This window comes from Palaemon carinicauda, chromosome 45 (genome assembly GCF_036898095.1).
Source record: "Palaemon carinicauda isolate YSFRI2023 chromosome 45, ASM3689809v2, whole genome shotgun sequence".
NCBI lineage: Eukaryota > Metazoa > Arthropoda > Malacostraca > Decapoda > Palaemonidae > Palaemon > Palaemon carinicauda.
The window spans coordinates 18,725,171-18,744,567 of NC_090769.1; the positions used below are offsets into that span (position 1 = coordinate 18,725,171).

Here is a 19,397-nt window from a genome sequence, read left to right on the forward strand (position 1 = left end):
TATTTGGCCCTTCCTTCATTACAATGGAAAGTGTATCCAATCAGTCAGAAATAAAACCAATATGTTTCTAATTTGTATAAGCACACTAAAAGTTATGAAAGGTCCATCAAGAAGCGTGTGTGGAACCACTGACAAAAAAACTTACCAACTTTGTGTGGAAGCTCATGGCAAAGAACAGCAATTGAAGTTGCTACTCCTCCAGTAACACTTGATCCGAAGGCTGCCCCGATGGCCATTCCATCAAGAAGTGTGTGCATAGCATCACCAACCAAGATTACTGCCCGCAAGGAATCCTTGCGGCCTGTCAATAAGAGCATATAAATAGTAAATCAAGCTGTTTCTAAGTCATGTTTAACTTTTACAATCAATCTCACATGCTTTACAGTAAAAAAAGAATTAAGAGCCCTTAATTGCTGTTTAGACAGTTGACAGACTAGCTATTTGTATTCAATGAAGCAGTAGCTAGTGCTCGACAGCAGCCTTCATACGGAAGTGGGAGGGGGTAAGCAATTATTAGAAAACAAAACACATATTTGTTTAAACTATTCAAATCATACAGCCTTTTTAGGTGAATAAAAGCAACTGCTTTATAGTAACTTATAAAACTTATGGTCGAGGAAGGAAAAAAAAAATAATGACCAAGATCATAAGGGACACATGCTCTAACTATGAAAATTTTACACACAAAAAAGAAGCCATTCGAGAGTTCTTTCTAAAAGCCTTAGGGTTCTGTATCTTGTACAAAATTAAGGAAAATAAAATAAAAAAAATTAATGTACTGTACTCAATAGGGAAAAAAGATGCAATGAAACTTTATCATAATTCTAACACAAGTACAATATGGTGATATACAGTAATTTCAATCCTTTAGATTGTTCTATTCTTCAACCAATTACCTGTAACATGGGAGTGACCATGATGAGAATGGCCATGGTGTCCAACGTGATACTCTTGTAATACCATGTTAAAGCTGCTACTATTTTGCCGCAAAACTCTATGACGGCCAGAATTTGGGGTGTCTAAATTCAGGGATAGTTTTCTACACTGAAAAAATTAATTTGTATTTTAAAAGAAGTTCAACCTATAAAGATTTGAAACTGGAAAGAAAAAGTGGCCATAGAATAATTCAACATTTAAAATTATAATGTACATTTTTACAATATAAACAATTAAATCTATCTGCTATTCTATTGACTTACCATTTCAGATTTATCATCAGGACTGGTTACTAACTTTTCTTTTTCTGCTGAACAGGAATCAAGTTTCTTTTCTTCAACCAATTTAGCCACTTGCTTCTCAATGGATGTAATTTCAGCCTCATTTTCAAGGGCAGAAACCAATCCTTCTTTTTCTGGTATTGAAGCTATTTGCTCCTCTAATCTTGTTCTATCTAAGTCATTATTGCCATTTGCATCACTGCTGGGGCTCACATTTGAGCTACAGCCTTCAAAACAATTTTGTGCATCTAAAGCTGTGAAATACAAAAACAATGAACCAATTAATATATAAAAATAGCTAGCAAGATATTACAAATATTTTAAGAAATCATATCTACATTTAGCTGCAATATGAATTTTGTTACCAATAAGTGATGAGTGACAGACCATATATTTTGAGCTTCGTTCCTTATTCACTGCAATAAAAATTATACATTAATAAATGAGTATAGGATAAGCATATACTTACACATCGTGCTTTCTGCATATATAAAGGAATTATGTTTGGAATGTTTGCAAAGTTTCTCTCCTATCTTATCAACACTTTGACTTCCGGTTTCTTCAATTGTGGTTGCTGTTCCCACAGTCTCTTTATCCATCTCCTCCTACCAAGCAAATAAATAAATATTTAATCATATTCTTCAGGAAGCAAACAGACTTCAACCTGAATGTAAGCACATGTACTGGAATCAATAAACACTGGAGCAAACACAAAATGATGATAATTTTACCAAATTAAACTGTTTATAGCATACCTTACTCCTTGACAAAGTTAATCCTGGGTCATGACCATGACTGTGGCTATGACCATGGCCACCGCAAAACAGATTATGGCCACGTTCAAGAAACAAAAATATGATAATCCCTCCCAAAGCTGTGAAGCCGAGCAATGCATGCTGAACATGAACATTGGTATTGAGTGGGACATTCATACTGATTGCCTGGAAGAAAATAGACCCAAACTTAGTGTGCAAATGTCTTACCATAAAAATGCAAATAACGATAGTACAATACTGTATACACAACTAAATTTAGTTCATAGACAAGTAATTAATGTACAGTAGTACATTTTATTCCTACAGTATTTCAAAAACTGTAACTGATCGAGTAAATTAGTAATACTCTTCAAATATAGAAATGAAAGCATTGCCTACCCCATGAATACACATCCATTTGCATTTTAAACTGTATCTTTCTACCCCATTACATATCAGGAGACCAGTGCAATCTATTTCAAATGAAAACTAAGATTATATTAAGACAAAGCTACTGTATGTGCAAAACATTAACACTACACAATAGTTATTTACACACAAGATGTTTTTTGGAAATGTAAGTTACAATAAAATTCTGACATCTAAAATAAGTTTGTCTCCAAGATTTTCCTAAAAAGTTAATATCCTTAATTAGACCATCTTTTAACCCACCCAAGATTAGGTTAAATATGAAAAATTTTAAGTAATTTTTATTTTTCCTAACATACTTACCGAGAATTACCTCTTCGGAGGGTCCTTGGACCTCTCTCAATCTCGACCAAGATTTTCCGTGCTACCCCCCCCCTATCTCGCTCCCGATAGTTCCTACCCCCGCCGCCAGGATAATTCCTGCGGCCCGGATTAGGGCAGGTCACTTCTTTTCCCGGGTCAGGATCTCATTAAGTCCTCCGTTTAGCCCGACTCGGCAATAGAAGAATGGCACTCGGGGACGGAAGGGAGGGCCATTACTCAGAGGTAATTCTCGGTAAGTATGTTAGGAAAAATAAAAATTACTTAAAATTTTTCATTTGTTCCGACACGAATACTTTACCTCGAATTACCTCTTCGGAGACTTACACTTTAGGAGGCGGGAGAGCCATTCTGCCACTTGGTTAGGCACATGGTGCCTGGAGGGCTACGTAATGCGGGGGTACAGAGAGCGGATAGGGGGTAGCAGGGAAAACTTGCGCTTATAATTTTAGGGTTACCTCTTGACATTTTCTCTACTGAGTCTTCTCCTGACGAAGTAGGGATGAGACTATTCACTTGTTGGGGACGTCTTCCAGCCTGCCACTACACAGCTTGGAGGGCGGCGATGACTGTCCCAATGGAGAATCCATCCAAAGACTTTCTTGAGTAGTCTTTGAGTTAGTGGGCCGTGAAGGTCGACTGGTGTGACCAAGTGCCGGCCTGCAGGATCTGGCCCACTGCCATATTTCTCTCAAAGGCCAAGGAAGTGCTCAGGCCTCTGATGTCATGGGGACGGGGAGTGCCTGGTACTGCCACCTTGTCTTCTTCATAAGCCCTAGTGATGACTTGTCTCAGCCAGAAGGAAATAGTGTTCTTGGACACTTGCTTCTTATTAACGCCTGAAGAGACGAAGAGGTTCTTGGCACCCGGACGGAGATGGGCCGTCCTTTCCAGGTATTTCCTGATCGTCCTGACCGGGCATAACTTCAGGGCGTCCGTATTGCCTGTCTTGGGGATGGCTGGAGAAGAGAAACCTTCAAACCTCGGGTCCCAGACTGCTGGGTTCTGAGTCTTTGCTACAAAGGAGGGTACGAACTTGAAAGATACCTCCTTCCACCCTTTGGAGTGTGCCACGTCGTAGGAGAGACCGTGGATCTCACCTACCCTCTTAGCCGAAGCTAAGGCTAGCAAGAAGACTGTCTTGAGGGTGAGACCTTTGTCCCCGATATCTCTGAGTGGTTCAAAGGTCGGACGACACAACATTTTCAGGACCTTGGCCAGGTCCCATCTAGGCACTCTCCTGGCTTGGGGAGGGCAGGATTGTTCGAAACTTCTAATCAGCATCCCTATGTGTCTTGAGGTCCCCAGGTCGATGCCTTTCAGGAGAAAGACTTGGCCTAAGGCTGCTCGTACTCCTTTAATAGCCGGGATTGGCATTCCTATTTTATCCCTAAGGTACACTAGAAAATCAGCTATGTCAGGGACCGAGGCTTTGAGAGGTCTTATTTGTTTTGTCGCGCACCATTTCGTAAAGGCGGCCCACTTCGCCTGGTAGACTACGGTAGAGGATTTTCTTAGGTATAGGGACATCCTCTTGGCTGTGGAGGAGGAGTACCCCTCCTTCTTCAGGAGTCGCTCGATAGTCTCCAGGCGTGAAGGCGAAGAGAGAGAGAGGGTTGTCGTGGAACCTGAGGAAGTGCGGTTGACTCAGTAGATCTGACCTGACGGACAGAGGCCACGGCGGTTGACTCGATAGGTCTTTAGGTCCGCGAACTACTCTCTCTGTCTAGCCACCAGGGCGCTACCAAAGTCATCTGTAGGCTTCGAGCCACCTTTATTCTGCTGAGCCCATGTCTTATCAGCGTGAAAAGGGGGAAAACGTACACATCCAGATTGTCCCACTTGTTCTGAAAAGAGTCTTCTAAGGAATCTTTCGGGGTCTGGTACAGGGGGGCAATAGACTGGGAGTTGGGCGTTGAGGTTGTTGCAAGGCGGTCAACCACCGGGGAGCCCCATCGTTGAATGATGAGCTTGGCTATTCCTGGGGGAAGGGACCATTTTGTCCCTACTATGTGGCCCATTCTGCTGAGGCCGTCGGCCAGGGCGATTTACTTTCCGGGAAAGAACCTTGCTAACATCACCCCTTGATTCCCTATCACTCAGTCTAGATTCTCTATGGTTAGATCGCCCAACTCCTTCGATTACAAGTACCCTGCTTGTTTATGTATGCCATTACCGTGGTGTTGTCGCTCATCCACGCCACGGAGTTCCCCTTTAGCAGACTTGCGAAGTGTAGGCATGCCTTCTGGACTACTTCCAACTCCAGGACATTGTGTGGAGTTGTCTGTCCCCTTCCAACCAGGTCTCTCGTGCCGCTTCGTCGAGGGGAAGGGCTCCCCATCTCTGGTTGGAGGCGTCTGTGAACAGTAGGAACGGCTGACTAATGAGCCTGAGGTGTCATATCTTATTCTCCGAAGGGAAAAATTCTCCCCGAAAAAAGGTCTAATGTTATTCCCCAGTAGTTCATTCCGGAGGAAGGGGATAGATTTTGCTACTTCGGGTTGATTCAGTTCCCCAGATCCTTGCCAAACTGGAGGAGACTTCTCCCTTGTTCCTCCAAGAGGACCTTTGAGGCGGGAAGAAGCTACCAGCCGTCCAGGTATCTGCTAAGGCGAATGCCTCGTTCGTGGGCCCCCCTGCGACAGCCGTGGGGACTCTCACGAACACTTTGGGCGTTGTTGACAGACCAAAGAAAAAGGGGTCCTGAATTGCAGGAACTGGGAACCCTATTTCACCCGGAGGAACCTCCGACCCGAGGTGTGGACCGGAATCTGGAAGTATGCGTCCTTGGGGTCGATGGTATTCTACAATCTTTCTCCCTCAAGGACAGCAGGACCGAATTCTGCGTGTCCATTTAGAAGTCCGTCATCTTGACGAACCTGTTGAGAGCTGACAGATCTATAACCGGCCTCCCCCCCCCGGTCGCTTTTTCTGCCAGGAATAGGCGACTGTAGACACCTGGTCCTGGGAGAAGAACTTCTTCCATGGTACCCTTCTCTAGCATGGACAACACCTCCTCTTGAAGGCCGGTCCTCTTTAACGGGTCTTTAGGATCTAGCCATCTATCCGGTTGGCCGGAAAAGGCGTGGGTGGTTCCGTTAGGAATGGAAGTCCGTAGCCCTTCTTTAGTAAGGACACTGTCCAAGGTTCCGCTCCTTGAGCCCTCCATGCTTGCCAATGACGCCTGAGTCATCCTCCAACCCGAAGGTTGGGTGGGGATAGGGAGCCTCCCACTCTTCCCTTCTTCTAGAGGGGCGGCCTGACCTGCCTCCCCTAGAGGCGGGGTAACCCGACCTGAAGGAGCTAGAAGGCGCTGGAGCTCCCCTGTGGAGGGGCTGAGGCGTTGCGGACCAGGAGGACGAGGGCTTCTCTCCTCGTAGTGCTGGTAGATGCTTGGGGTGTTGCGGCACTATCCGAGACAGATCTCTTCTAGGGTGGTCTCCTAGGAGTCGTAGGTCTGGGGACGTTAGCCTCCTTCTATTTCAAGACCTTCTCCACTATGGTTTCTCGTTCCTTCCGAGGAAACAGAGATTCTCCACCCAAGGGAAAGCTGCGATGGGTCGCGTCCCCCTGTCTGGTGCCTACCAAGACACTTACGCCAGAACAGTGTTTCGCTTCCAGAACACCCAGTTAGCTGTTAGTGTGAGAGACTGAAAAGTCACTAACCTAAGGGTTGAAGGCCTTGCTGGACTTATAGTTTTATAATTTATTTATGAAAGATTTATTTTAATGTTGTTACTGTTCTTATATTTTATTTTTCCTTGTTTCCTTTCCTCGCTGGGCTATTTTCCTTGTTACGGCCCCGGGACTTATAGCATCCTGCTTTTCCTACTAGGGTTGTAGTTTAGCAAGTAATAACAATAACAACAACAACAATAATAATAATAACAATAATAACTTATTGCAGACTATTTAGCTTCACGACTATCAGGGTCCCTGAAGTCTGGGCTTCTCGTTAAGAATTATTCTAGATGTCTAATGATGTCAATACCTAAGAGATTTATTGCTCATGACGATCGATATCCTTTCAAGTGTAATACCTGAAAGAACATGAAGAGTAGACACATTCGTGTAAAGGACACACCTGGCAATCATGTAAAAGAAAATGATGATTATCTCAATATAAAACATGAATGGGTTTCCGTTTTTTTTTTTTTTTTTTTTTTAATCGATTCCAATAGGGCACTCCCCGGTCGCTTCGGTTCTGGAATCCCAGGCACTCCCTTGCGGTGGTACCGGTTTCCCCGGCGGGGAGCTCCGCACCCGGTTCGGGGTCAGAACCGGCAACGCCGTACCGTCGAGGACTACTGTTCGTGTATTCTCTCCGGGGGACGCGGACGCGGATCCTCGTGGGCTGCCCCAACGGAGGGAACCGTTCCTTTTAAGTCCGAGGGCCGAACCAGCTGCGCAGATTCGGCCAGGCTGCCCGTAAATAAGCCCGCTTACACCTGCGGGCGGGCTGGGGGACGCGGACGCGGATCCCCGTGGGCTGACCCGACGGAGGGAACCGTTCCTTTTAAGTCCGAGGGCCGAGCCAGCTGTGCTGATTCGGCCAGGCTGCCCGTAAATAAGCCCGCTTACACCTGCGGGCGGGCTGGGGGACGCGGACGCGGATCCTCGTGGGCTGACCCGACGGAGGGAACCGTTCCTTTTAAGTCCGAGGACCGAACCAGCTGTGCTGATTCGGTCAGGCTGCCCGTAAAGAAGCTCGGTTACACCCGTTGGCGGGGTGAACCGGAGGCTTCGCGGTCTTACGCCTGCCTGAAGAGGCCTTCTCGCATTTCTCCCTGCGAGGGTTATATCTGCGTCTGGAGGATGGCCTTCGTGGTGAGAAAAAACCCTGGGTTGTCGGTCCGGGGGACGCTGCAAGACAGACCTGGGGGGCTCCTTCTCGGCGAGGCCCTCGGCTGCAGAAGAGACTGAAAAATACGCTAAGAGACTGGAGAAGAATTAGAGACATTTTCCCCCACATGGGGTCATCAGAGGAGACGTGGCCTGCTTGCACCAGGACTCCGTCTCCCCACACACTCCCGAAAGTAGTACTTACCTCAAACTACTTCTTAAGAGTTTTCTTCTACACAATAAACCAACCTCGTCTCCTACTCTGGGTAGGAGAGGGTGGTAGGGAAGCTCAGCCCGGCGGGACGCCCGGCGCTAGTCTTCTTAGGCGAACCCTTCGTCGCCCACTTCCTCTTGGTGCTATACCGCACCCACTCAAATTCTTGGGGAAGAGCAATGGGCACTTCCCCGCAACTGACTTACCTCGTCCCCTACTCTGGGTAGGGGAAGATGGCTGTATAAGAATCTCTATTCGACGAGGCATCGGGAATTAAGTTGGCGAAGAGAGGCTCGTCTTCCTACGAGCCTCTTGGATGTATTCTTCCTTTTAGTGCCGAAGTGCACTCACTGAACTACGTTCCAGGACCAGTAGTCCTGACACGTGGTTGAAGAGGAACATAAGCTGCCCCTACACGGCAACACCGAGGATAAGGGGAGGAAGAACGATTTCTTGTAAAAAGTTTTCCTTTCAGCTATCAATTCCTTGAAGAAAATCAAGGAATACAGTTCCATAACGCACGACACAAGCACTAAGGGAATGAATTAAACACCGGGTAAGGACACGGTTGAAAAGTGAACGCACAGGAACACTTGGGAGGTACACTGCGAAAAAACACAAGTCCGTACACTGGGAACACGTGGGATCACAACGCGCCAAAGGATCGAGAGTTTAACCGAGAGAGAGTGAGATGATTCGCATCTCACGACCAAGGACTTAATGAGATCCTGACCCGGGAAAAGCAGTGACCTGCCCTAATCCGGGCCGCAGGAATTATCCTGGCGGCGGGGGTAGGAACTATCGGAAGCGAGATAGGGGGGGGGTAGCACGGAAAATCTTGGTCGAGATTGAGAGAGGTCCAAGGACCCTCCGAAGAGGTAATTCGAGGTAAAGTATTCGTGTCGGAACAAAGAAGCTTTAAATCACTTGATATTATGCACACAAGATAATACAGTATTCAAAATCCTATGGATTGTATACTGTAAGGACCATCTTAAAAAGCATCCTAGACTGTGGTGGGTGCAAACAGTCAACTAAACATAATTGAAATAACAAAACACATCTTTAAAGAAAACTTCTCAAAAGCAAAATATGATTATATCTTACATGAGGTAATAAATGAATCAAGGCATCACCCGCAAGTGTCCCTACAGCCAGGGCCAACAAGAAATGATTCACTTGATCGTAGTACTGACTTCGCTTTAAGGCTGGAATGAGCATAATACATCCAAGGCCAACCAACCCTATCACAACCATGCTTAAAATGGCTCCAATCCAGCTGTCTGAAATGAAAAGAAAGTAATTTTACTCTAAAATTTATTTCTACACAGCCTCAGATAATAATATATACAGTAGTAGTACTGTACAGTACTAAAAATTCTGATGATCCAACAACACGACCTAAAAAAAAAAAAAAAAAAACTCCTCGCTAATTTTCAATAACCAATATTAAATAAAAAATTACCATGCTATTTGCATAGTCAAAAGCTAAAAGAAGTAGTATCTGTCAACCCTCTATTCGGTTTTATCCAATGACAAACAGTTACAGTTACAGTACTGTAACTAGATGATGTTCTACTGTTTAAATGATCATTAAATTCATGAGTCTCCTAACTAGAGTTTTAATCTTATACAGCATTTGGCAAGAATGATTTATTAGATGAAGAAGTGACCTGAATGCCCTAAATGTATTCACGGTATGATAGTAAATATATCTCATCTTTTTTAAGAAATATCAATGTGTATTCACTTAGAAGGCTTTGCTGATGCAAACTTTATACCTTTTCTGACAATCATTACCTAATCAATTCATAAGAACGAAGCTGTACAAAAATCATCATTGAAAATAATTTGCGAGTCTCAGTTAATGCATCAAATTTTGTGGACCATCTATCAAATTGTCATTAGTGTTAAGGCAACATCTCAAAAACAGTGATCAAAAGGATGTGTGTTGGTAGGTTACAAAGGGAATTTATTACCAAGCTCTCATTTCAATTCCATTTCTTAAGAGTTGGGATACTCTGTATTTCATTCTGTAGTCTTCAAAACCATTACAATATCTGGATGCCTGAATATCTCCATAATGCACAGAAAAACATTATGAGTGAGAATGACACAAGATGATAAAGAAGAGGAGAATTATGGAGTTTTGAATCAAACAAAACAATATTACATGCAGAGGAAAGTGGGCTAAAAGTTACTGACAAGGCAAAAAAATTGGGTAAAAGAAGAGAAAACAGAACAACACTACTATTATTATGTAATATTACCAGCTAAGTTATAACCCAATTTGGAAAAGCAGAATGTTATAAGACCAAGGTCTCCAACAGGGAAAAGCAACCCAGTGAGGAAAGGAAATAAGGAAATTAACAAACTACATTAGAAGTAATGAATAATTAATACAGAATATTTTAAGATAAGTAACAACATTAAAATAGATCTGTTATATATAAATTATGAAGAGTTATATCAGCCTGTTCAACAGATAGCATTCGCTGCAAGTTTGAACTTCGGAAGTTCCAACAATTCAACTGTCCGATTAGGAAGCTCATTCCATAATCTGGACATAGCTGAACATACATTGTAGTATTGAGCCTTATGATGGAAAAGGCATGGCTGTTAGAATCAACTGCGTACCTAGTATAAGGTTCGAGATGGTACTGTCTGGGAAGGTCTGAATTCAAAGGATGGTAAGTTATGAAAAATGTTATTTTCATTAGTAAAATAAATTTTTGAATATACTTACCCGATGATCATGTAGCTGTCAACTCTGTTGCCCGACAGAAATCTACGGTCGGGATACGCCAGCGATCGCTATACAGGTGGGGGTGTACACAACAGCGCCATCTGTGAGTAGGTACTCAAGTACTTCTTGTCAACAAGAACTCAATTTTCTCCTCGGTCCACTGGTTCTCTATGGGGAGGAAGGGCGGGTCCTTAAATTCATGATCATCGGGTAAGTATATTCAAAAATTTATTTTACTAATGAAAATAACATTTTTCAATATTAATCTTACCCGATGATCATGTAGCTGATTCACACCCAGGGTGGTAGGTGGAGACCAGCATACATGTTAACAAAGAAGCTAAGTATCCCGTATCTTATTTTAGCCGTTATTCAAAATAACAAACATAAAATAAATAAGTACCTGGTAAGGAAGTCGACTTGAACCATTACTCTGCCTTTTTAAGTACGTCTTCCTTACTGAGCCTAGCGATCCTCTTAGGATGCTGAGCGACTCCTAGGTGCTGAAGTATGAAGGGCTGCAACCCATACTAAAGGACCTCATCACAACCTCTAATCTAGGCGCTTCTCAAGAAAGAATTTGACCACCCGCCAAATCAACCAGGATGCGGAAGGCTTCTTAGCCTTCCGGACAACCCAGAAATATTTCAAGATAAAGATTAAAAAGGTTCTGGAATTAGGGAATTGTAGTGGTGGAGCCCCCACCACTACTGCACTCGTTGCTACGAATGGTCCCAGAGTGTAGCAGTTCTCGTAAAGAGACTGGACATTCTCAAGATAAAAGACGCGAACACTGATTAGCTTTTCCAAAAGGTTGCGTTGAAAATATTTTGCAGATCTATTTTATTAAAAGGTCACGGAAGTTGTGATAGCTCTAACTTCGTGTGTCCTTACCTTCAGCCAAGCTTGGTCTTCCTCATTCAGAAGGGAATGAGCTTCTCGTATTAACAGTCTGAAAATAATAGGATAAAGAATTCTCTGACATAGGCAAAGATGAATTCTTAACTGAACACCATAAAGCTTCAGACGGGCCTCGTAAAGGTTTTTAAAATAGAACTTAAGAGCTCTACAGGACATAATACTCTTTCTAGTTCATTTCCAACCATACGATAAGTTTGGAATAACGAACGATATTGGTCAAGGCCGAGAAGGCAGCTCGTGTTTGGCTAGAAAACCAAGATGTAGAACATGTAGCCGTTTCGGATGAAAATCCAATGTTCTTGCTGAAGGCATGAATCTCACTGACTCTTTTAGCTGTGGTTAAGCATATCAGGAAAAGAGTCTTAAAGGTGAGATCTTTCAGGGAGGCTGATTGAAGTGGTTCGAACCTGTCTAACATAAGGAATCTTAGAACCACGTCTAAATTCCAACCAGGTGTAACCAAACGACGCTCCTTCGTGGTCTCAAAAGACTTAAGGAGGTCCTGTAGATCTTTATTGTTGGAAAGATCTAAGCCTCTGTGACGGAAGACTGATGCCAACATGCTTCTGTAACCCTTGAAAGTGGGAGCTGAAAGAGATCGCTCTTTTCTCAGATATAAGAGGAAGTCAGCTATTTGAGTTACAGAGGTACTGGTCGAGGATACGGATACTGACTTGCACCAGTTTAGGAAGATTTCCCACTTCGATTGGTAGACTCTAAGGGTGGATGTTCTCCTTGCTCTAACAATCGCTCTGGTTGCCTCCTTCGAAAAACCTCTAGTTCTCGAGAGTCTTTCGATACTCTGAAGGCAGTGAGACGAAGAGCGTGGAGGCCTTGGAGTACCTTCTTACGCGTGGCAGACGTAGCAGGTCCACCCTTAGGGGAAGAGTTCTGGGAACGTCTACTAGCCATCGAAGTACCTCTGTAAGTTATTCTCTCGCGGGCCAGAGGGAAGCAACTAGTGTCAACTTTGTCCCATCGTGAGAGGCGAACTTCTGCAGTACCTTGTTGACAATCTAGAACGGAGGGAATGCATATAGATCTAGATGAGACTAATTTAGTAGAAAGGCATCTAAAAGAACCACTGCTGGGTCCGGGATAGGTGAGCAAAGTATTGAGAGCCTCTTGGACATCGAGGTTGCGAAGAGATCTATGGTTGGCTGGCCCCAGGTGACCCAAAGTCTCTTGCATACATCTCTGTGGAGGGTCCAAAATGTTGGAATTATTGTCCCTTCCTACTGAGACAAACTGCTAAGACATTCAAGTTGCCTTGGAAGAAATTTGTTACTAGTGAAAAGTCTAGACCTGTTGAACAGGAGAGGAGGTCACTAGCGAACTCGCACCATGACAGAGAGTAGGTCCCTCCTTGCTAGGAGATGAACATCAGAGCAGGGAGTTGTCCGTGTTGATCTCCATTACTTTGTCTTGAAGGAGAGACCTGAAGCTTTTCCAGGTCAGACGTACTGCCAGAAGTTTCTTGCAGTTAAAATGCATTGTCCTTTGACTCGAGTTCCATAATCCCGAGCATTCCCTACCGCCTAAGGTCGCACCCCAGCCTACGTCCGATGCGTCTGAGAAGAGAACGTGGTTGGGAGTCTGAACAGTCAGGGGAAGACCCTATAAAAGGTTGATAAAGTCCTTTCCTCAGGTTAGACCAGACTTATCTTCCGGAAACCGGGATCGAGACCGCTTCTAGCATCTTGTCCTTTTCCAGTGAAGAGCTAGATGAAACCGAAGAGGACGGAGGTGTAGTCTTCCAAGTGACACCAATTGCACCACGGATGACAGTGTCCTAACCAGACTCATCCACAGCCTGACAGGGCTGTATTCCTTCTTCAGCATCTTCTGGATGGATAGCAGGGCTGGGGATTGATCTTCTTGTTCAGCCATGTCCTCATCAGAGGGTTCCTCATCCGAAACTGATGAGGAAACGGCAACGGAGTGGGCAACGTCTGACTCGCTGAATCCGGTCGCACTGGTGGATGCGTGACGGAGCCGGACACAAGATCATGGTACTGCTGCACAGTCTGTGAACTGTCAACCATGGGGATGCGAGGAAGTACAGCGACAACCCGAAACAGTCTAGACTGTCTGGGTAGTACAGACAACCCCTTATCGGGTTGCTGAGGTTGCCGCACTGCGTCACAACAAGTCACCTCTGCTGGTTGTTGAACGTCTTCCCAGTGACACACTGAACGTCCACAACCACCTCCGAGAGTAGCTTAACATCAACGTGCGACTGGCAACCCACACTGGGTCGCACCGGTGGAGGAACCATCTCAACTGGCGGACGTGAGTAGGATACCTCAGCGTCAACAGGGCGTACAACCAACCGGTAGGAAGGTCGTTGGCAAGAAGGTTCTTCTCCGTAAAAAATCCTCTATCAAGGACTAAGCTTGGACTGCATGTCTTGCAACAAAGCCCAAGGTCTATGGGAGCAGGTGTGGCAACAGACGGGGTTAGCGACTGAAGCGGAACCATTTACCCTCCCTGGAAGCATGTTATGCTTAAATTAAAGTCCATAGGAGGCTAAGCAGCTTAAGGCTCCTCTCCAAATGACAGAGTCCTCAAGGGAATATCAGAAGGAGGGAGAACAGCACTTTCTCATCTACAGGAACCATATCCGAGAAAAGCTAGGTTCTCTCAGTGAGGGTTTCACTGGTGCAAAAGCAGCAGACCAGAAGGCAACGTTATGAAACTGCTTGACAGTCTGTGAACTGTCAAAAACTGAACTGTCAACCACAACAGGAGCGTGAGGACATACAGCACTGGTGTATAAGTAGCAGACCAGAAGGCAACGTCATGTAACTGTTTGACAGTCTGTGAGTTGGCAACAACCAAAGTTGTGTGGGGAAGCCTCAACTCCTGACTGACTAGTTTGCTGCGGGCGAGTGGCGGTAACCACAGTGTGTTGCGGAGGCTGACACACCGTGTCAAAACACGGCAGCTTGTGGTAGCTCACGCACGGCAACGGAGTGCTCTGTGTGTGGGAGTCATCATACATCTGGCAGGGTTGACTGTGCATGGGTGGAGGAGCTCTCACAACAAGAGTGTGAGAGCAGGAAGCCATGCCGGGCGCACAACCGTGGGAGGTGTAGGCAAACGGGTGCATCGTCAACCTTCTCCGCAGTCGGAGTGTGGGAGCTGGCAACAACAAAAGCAGAGTGCTGGTGCGTGGGAGGGGCTGCGGTGGGTTGCGGAGCATGCTGAAAGGAATGCGGAGCATGCTGTATGGTATGCGGAGCATGCCGCATGGGTTGCGGAGAATGCCGCATAGAGCTGGAACCCGGCAGCTCTACAGCACCTTCCCACTGCTGATGCGGTAGCTCACGCATGTCAACGGATGGTGCAGCAAGAACATGCGTCTGGCAGGGTGGACTGCGCCTCGGAGGTGGAGCTCTCACAGGTGGAGTGTGGGAGCAGGCAGCCGCAGTATCTGCTGAGCGCACAACCTCGGCGGGTTGTAGGTTAACAGGTGCATTGTCAACCTTCCAGCACGATACTCCTGCATGAAGGAGCAAGCTGAGACTGTATAGTCTGCAGCATGGACCACTAGGGTCTATGAAAGACAACAACAAACGGAGCTACTGTCCGTTGTGACTGAGGGTCTAAAACAGCTGGTGCGGCAACAGACGGAGTTACTGCCTGTTGCGGTACCACCTTGCCTCTCTTGGGAGGTGTGCAGTTGTCGTACTGCAGCGAGTCCAAACTGACCCAGTGGCTACACCTAGGCCGTTGGACTTGCGCGGAAGGGACCGACTTGCACTTAAAAGCTGCAAGATTTGGTCCATGGTTTCTGCGAGAAACCTCTTCCGCAGACGAGGAATAAATGGGCTCTCTCGTCTTTGTGTGGGTGGGGTGATCACGTCGGCAACGTGTGTAGATACACCCGAAACCACGGAGGGAAAACGTTTGTTCGTCGATCAAGACCTGTGGAACCCATAAGTCCTTCGACATTACTTCTCCCCTGGGCTTGGGAGCTTGTAAGAGGTATCGGACAAGGTGAACAACTGGCACGAACAAACGAACCCTCGAACGCAACACTGTAACACTTTGCGCATATCACTTTATCACTTTTGATTTTCTGTTTGCACTTATTTCACTGAACTCGAAACTTTAAGTGGTTTGTACCTGAAACACACAACCCTATCCTTCATTAAAAGGTAGTAATTGCGAAAACAGTTTTACAATGTAACAGAAAAACATAATGAAAGATAAAGAATTCAGTGGCTGGAAAAGAGACTAAACACTAGATCAAATAAACTACGTTTAAAATCTCTCACCGCATAAAGCCTGGGAACAAGAATAAAACTCTAGAAACGTTTTACCTTCTTCCCCTATAGCGACTAGGGAGAAGAGTAAAAAAGCGAGAACAACGTTACCCGCTTGAACGAAACGTTTATCCTCCTCTCTCTCCCTCCGTCTCTATCTCTCTCTCTCTCTCTCTGACTTAGAACCTGAGAGATGAGCCCAATTATATATCGTTAAAACATATTATTTGTTAAAGGAAAAAAAACTGAAAGGTTTCCCAAATAAAAAGTTCCTTTATTAGAATTAAAACCATTTAAGCTAAGAAAGAATGAACGAAACGCTAGAATCGGTTTACTCTTACTGCAACGTGAAACCGTGAAATACTCTCTCTCTATCGTAACGATAGAGCGCAAGTTGAACGTTCTGAACGTCAACAACTGCGGAGACTAAACTAAACGTTAGTTCAACTTTGAAAACAGTACGAGACTATCAAAGAAATTCTTTCAATAACATTAAAATTAAAATAGCATAAATTCTTAACAGGAAAAACGATATGACGGGCTCAATGTTAATTAACTTCGGTTCCAAGTAAGGACCGCCTACTATTAGGAAAGGTCGCATATAAACAAACATAAAAATTAATTTTTATAAGTTTATAATAAATGGAAAGTTAATCGAAGAGGCCTATAAATGGCGGAGAGATATAAAATCTATAACTTTGTTAAGCAAAATTACCAAAAACCTAAACACACTTCCGTCTAAGGGAAGGGTGGGTCATTAAAAGTGAAAGAGAGTCTATACTCTCTTCGACACCAACACTTCCGTCTAAGGGAAGGGTCGGCCATTTAAAAGTGAAAGAGAGTTCATACTCTCTTCGTCACCATAATTAAATCTATCCAAAACGAGTTCAAGTTTTGAAATGAAGATAAAACCCCTGCATAGCGAAAGCTCAAAACTGGAATAGTGTACTTCACCAAAAAGTTGTGAAAACAAATCCAGTTAGGGACGGCGTATTAGTAGGTCTTGCCGGTGGCACGACAGAGGAAAAATTGAGTTCTTGTTGACAAGAAGTACTTGAGTACCTACTCACAGATGGCGCTGTTGTGTACACCCCCACCTGTATAGCGATCGCTGGCGTATCCCGACCGTAGATTTCTGTCGGGCAACAGAGTTGACAGCTACATGATCATCGGGTAAGATTAATATTGAAAAATCTTGTGTAACATACACAAAGAAGTAACTGAATGACAATGACAGAAATTAATATCTAGATCAGGTATAAAAAACTTAATATACAGCAAGTTCTTGTCTAATAAAGTAAGGTGAGATTCAGCATCTGAAGACTAGACAGAAGAACAATACTTGAAACAAGGCAGTATGAGGGAACTAAAACACTTCTTCACTCAATAAGCCAATTCTTGTGCTATTGAAGAAGGAACAGACCGAATGTATTTCTCAAAAGTGAATTTGCTATCGAGCACCACAACTGAAATTTTAAAGTCATATAGAGCAAAAGAAACTTTATCAATGCTGAAAATCTGGATGTTGAGGAGCCTGTCCTCGACCCACGTACTTACAGTCATACTTTGACTTTTGTAAGCATTCAACTTCATGCCCCATAATATGCACTATATATTAATTTTGCTAGATCTCTATTAATGGATTCAGCAACACCATATCTACATTCAGGAAATGGAATTGATGCAGAGAGAGTACAGAAGCATCACCTGCACAAGTAATGAACTTTTTTTTCTAGGCCAAACCACCTATAATGAAAATATAGCACGAAAAGTAATGTGCCAAGAACACCACTCAGAGTTACACTAGATATTACATAGGGCCTCATGATTAACACAGTCAAAGGCAGCAATAAAATCAAGACCAATCATTCAAACTTCCTGACCACAATCTAGGGATTTATGTACAGCATTGGAGATTGTAAGAAGGGCATCACATGCTCCAAGGCCTTCATGAAAGCCAAATTACAAACTAGGGAACAGATTACTACCTCCAGCATACATATTTAGACGTTTTGCCAAAAACGACTTTACATTGTCAATTCTCCAACAAGTGCTAAAAGAACCTCTTCTTGCTAACTTGCGAAAATAATAGACAACTTAGGAGCTAAAAATTCAGCATTCTTTTAAAACATTTTGGGTCTACTCTTCCATAAGTACTACCAAAGAAGAGGAGAGGTGTTGCATCATCAAGAGGAATGAATATGTGAATCTGTTTGATAAAATGCTGGAAATGAGTTTACTGACAAGGGAAAACCATATGTAGCAAGTTTGCCCCATGCCACTATGCCCTTGTTTGAACAGTAAAGTAAATTTCTGATGTGTTTTGACGATCAATACTATCAAGGATCTTTTGGATTTTCTGTGTTGGATGCTTCAAATGAAAATAGTTCTGTACATTAGGTACATGTTATTATAGATTAGAATAGTTTTGTATTGGAAAGGAGATGAGGAGCAACAAAAACATTTTAGAGATAAAACAATCCAGGGATATTATATCCTAAAAGAGATATTACATCCTGAACGATGAATGCCCCTATTTTGACAAAAACACTGATGTCCTGTCTTGCTTTGATATAAAACTAAAAAGGTAAGTGGTTCCTTGTTAAAAAATGACGAGTGCAAAGCACTCGGTCTATTCATAAATCTAAGAAACTGAAGTGGTTTCTAAAAACATGTTGGAATGAATTAAATCTGATGATCCCTAAATACTACAATCGGTCAATGTATTATTAATGGCATCCTTCTGCTTACAATGATGAGCATTTTACACTGCTGCTCATAACATTACTCGACATTACCATCTCTGTATGAGAGAGAGAGAGAGAGAGAGAGAGAGAGAGAGAGAGAGAGAGAGAGAGAGAGAGATATTAAAGTGGGTTAAGGACTCAGGGTGATATTGTAATCTATGTAAGGTATTAGACAGTACTGTTAAGAATTTCCTATAAAAAAACTGGTCCTTTTGAAGACAAAAGAAATGAAACCAATGTCATCAAATAAGCACTTTTTCATATTTGTATATCTGATCATACACTTTTTAGAGCAACAAAAAACATAATCAGTAACTAATCACTCATTTATAACTGACAAGTCTACATAATGCCATCAGCATACTACAAATCACATTTGACAACAAATATCTACAAGTCTGCTAGCAACTAATCATGCTATTCTCAAAATAGCACACCACACATTTCTGAAAAGGCAACCCACATCTCATAATTTTTTTAACAACATATCACATTTTTGTTAGCAACTAATAACACCCTTTTCTTACAACTATCCACGCACTTTTGACAACAAATTGCAGTCTTTCAAGATAATTCACCCCATAATATTGTCAAGTGAACTGATTATTGTCCTGTCAGTCTTTTTCACAAAGTGACTAAACATTATTGACAGCTACCAATCCAACCTTTTACTACTGACCTCTAATTTTTACAATTACCAACCACAGCGTTTCAACAACTAAATCCCACTTTTAAAAATCTGATCACGGGCACACTTTTGACAAATTATACACCCAATTTTCACAACTGGTTACTTCTACTGCATAAGTTAAAACTACTACTGTAACCACAACTAGGCTCCATACAATTATTTCTGCAACATCATCAAATAGATACACTGGCTTCTACTACATCATTAACAAGAACTACATTATGACTACAACAGTAAAAGAAA

At 43.5% G+C, this 19,397-nt stretch overlaps 1 protein-coding gene across 2 annotated transcripts in view; it reads right to left on the bottom strand.

Annotated features, from left to right (window-relative positions):
* Positions 1-19,397, bottom strand: part of LOC137634991 (zinc transporter foi-like) — a 34,429-nt gene that overhangs the window by 6,924 nt on the left and 8,108 nt on the right. For both annotated transcript variants that reach the window (XM_068367594.1, XM_068367592.1), the window contains exons 3-8: positions 8,886-9,061; positions 1,973-2,158; positions 1,687-1,822; positions 1,200-1,471; positions 897-1,044; positions 146-301 (exon numbers count right to left, since the gene is read on the bottom strand). In XM_068367594.1, the coding sequence (XP_068223695.1) occupies positions 146-301; positions 897-1,044; positions 1,200-1,471; positions 1,687-1,822; positions 1,973-2,158; positions 8,886-9,061 (1,074 nt within the window). The remainder of the gene's footprint in view (positions 1-145; positions 302-896; positions 1,045-1,199; positions 1,472-1,686; positions 1,823-1,972; positions 2,159-8,885; positions 9,062-19,397) is intronic.